General features: G+C 48.0%; 1 protein-coding gene across 3 annotated transcripts in view; it reads right to left on the bottom strand.

Annotated features, from left to right (window-relative positions):
* The window catches only part of LOC147641432 (putative serine/threonine-protein kinase SIS8), a 41,679-nt gene extending 39,509 nt beyond the window's left edge, over positions 1-2,170 (bottom strand). For all 3 annotated transcript variants that reach the window (XR_015269355.1, XR_015269360.1, XM_086821387.1), the window contains exon 1: positions 1,257-2,170. Coding sequence is in view for 1 of the 3 variants with exons in the window: in XM_086821387.1 (XP_086677513.1) it covers positions 1,257-1,703 (447 nt within the window). In the remaining 2 variants the exon portion in view is untranslated. The remainder of the gene's footprint in view (positions 1-1,256) is intronic.
* Between the last annotated feature and the right edge of the window lie 240 nt (positions 2,171-2,410).

The raw sequence follows: 2,410 nt of genomic DNA, 5'->3' as shown, positions 1-2,410 counted from the left end.
CCCATGGATACCTCATAACCATAAGTGAGCCCCAAACACACTTACGTAGTAATAACCAGGCTATATTTGGCCCACTGCTTTTAATATTAGCCCTTACCCATAATTATCCTCTAGTTAACTTTTTATTGACTCTAGGCCAATCTAGACCTCATCATTGCTAGCCCTTGGGCAGGTCCTATCAATCCCCACACCCGAATAAGCCCTAACTCATAACATTGGGTTATCACATCCCTTTTAACCCCAGGCCCCAATTAACATTGGCCCAAGACCCAATTAGGAATGTAGCATTGGTCTTCTCTACTATGTTTGGCATCTTGGTTAGCGTTAATTAGCGTTAATTCGTGTTTCGCTTAGTATTAGCCATCGATTAAGTCCTCTGCTGTGACACACCTTAGGTTTTCCAAGCACTCTTCCATGGTTCATGACAGCCAAGGCATGGCTAGCAAAGGTCAGGTGGGTGATTTGGCCATACAAACAACCTGTGGGCAGCTGCTAGTGCCACAACTGCCTGAACACATGGCAAGGCGACGGTAATATTTCTGCCAAGGTGCCATATATATGCATGGCCCTGTTAATCGTCATATCCATCTGCACTCCTGCAATCACAGTATGGCTGCCTATTTTATTGGCCACCGCCCAAACTTCGTCACCAATGGTACCATGTGCTCCATGATGGACAATGAAGACGGTTTCCCATGCTTTATGGATTCCCTGGATACATCAGAATGCTCTATATGCCTGTGCGTCCGAGAGAATGCAGATGGGAATAAGGAATTTACTATGCACATAGATATAGAACCCTCATGTGCTGGTCCACCCTGTGAACCTGTAGAGGACTGGCCCACAACTTCATAAATGCTGGCCGACTTGCTCATCGAGTCATGTGGCACCTGCACTAGTAGTTTGCTGCCCACATGCCTGTGCATCCTGCCTGGCTGCCTCTGATTCCTGCACCTGATGCCCGACTGTGCTGCCTACAGGATACCCTAAGGTGAGGACTCTATCAGCTCTAGGCAGCACGAGTACTCCCAAATGAGAAGCTCATGCAACACCCTGATTTCTCAAGTGTTACTGGCTGTAACATCAGAGCTAAAGGCATTACCCAGTGTTTTAGGTAAAGCACCCACTTTGGGTCAACTCAGCTTAGGGCAGTGTTAGATGCTCTAGAAAGTTTAGATTAACGAGAATTTCCAGTACTCTTTTTAAGGGGGGTAAACGCCTTTTAGGTCAAAATTCTTTATTGGAGAACTGCTTACCCAGTAGCGGTGGGCCGTGGACTCAGCAGGGGTGCTGCCGGGAGATGGAGGGCGACCGAGGCTGATCCGTTTGGCCGCTCTGATCTGCAATGACTCGGGATCATCCACCACGTTCTGGTTGGAGACGCTAATGGCCATTGCGAGCTGAACCTGGTACTCTTCTTCATAGTAGTTGAAGCTGAGAGGGCTCCGGCCTTCTGAGTGGGGACTGTCCAGCCCTAGGGCAGCGGCATTATCTGCACTTTCAAGCCGTGGGCGCGGTGTGGAAGGCAGAAGGCTGTGGCGGGCATTGGTAAGCCATCCGGAGAAGCCTGATGAGGTGGATGCAACTGTGGGGTCCTGCTGAGCTACGGCCTCTGCAGAGTTGAGCCCTCTTACAACCTGATTCCGCCCGTCGAAGCTCTCGTGACTCCCTCCGATGTGCAGCTTGCGAAGAATATGTTTCATGGTCAAGATTCCACAGGCTGTTTTTGTTCTTCTGTCTTCTGCACAAGAGGAGCGATCAGAAAAAACCCTAACTCTAGCACGGACTAGGCGACCACCAGCGCACTGCCTTTACTCCCCTTCAGGTCTGGGAGATCAGGAAAAACTTAACCTTAACCCTAACACAGACCAGGTCATAGATCTGCTACTGTGAGGGAAAACTGCGTCGAAATCGCAAAGACCTTTCGGAGGGCGCCATGGCTTCAGAGGTCGCAGAGGAAAAAATTTAGCGACGGACTATTTGATCCTCTGAGATTATTCACACCATAACTAGTTCTGCCTTCCTTCCCACGGCGCATATTACCTACTTGGTGTAAATTTTGAAAAACAAAAAACATTTAATCAAAGTCAACAAAAAATTGAATAAGTAACCTATTCCTTAGCACGAGAGGAAAGGGACTCTTTCTAAGGGTGGCTTCACAAGACGTTGTGAGCTTGGAAAACCCTTGTTGGTGAAAACAATGCCCTGGTCTCACACATAATGGATAGACAACTACCTTTCCACCTACCAGCATCAAAACCCACACGAACATAAATCCTAGCACCAAAAATTACACAAACCAAACTCTAGGCCTTTGCCTAGACAACACCCAATCCTACATGAATGAAACCGCCTCTCTCTCTCTCTCTCTCTCTCTCTCTCTCTCTCTCTCACAATCCATAGTCATTTT

Source organism: Cibotium barometz, chromosome 2 (assembly GCF_041138505.1).
Source record: "Cibotium barometz isolate CiBa-2024 chromosome 2, ASM4113850v1, whole genome shotgun sequence".
NCBI lineage: Eukaryota > Viridiplantae > Streptophyta > Polypodiopsida > Cyatheales > Cibotiaceae > Cibotium > Cibotium barometz.
Note: the sequence above shows the minus strand (reverse complement) of the source record. Positions and strands in the feature narration are given on the sequence as shown.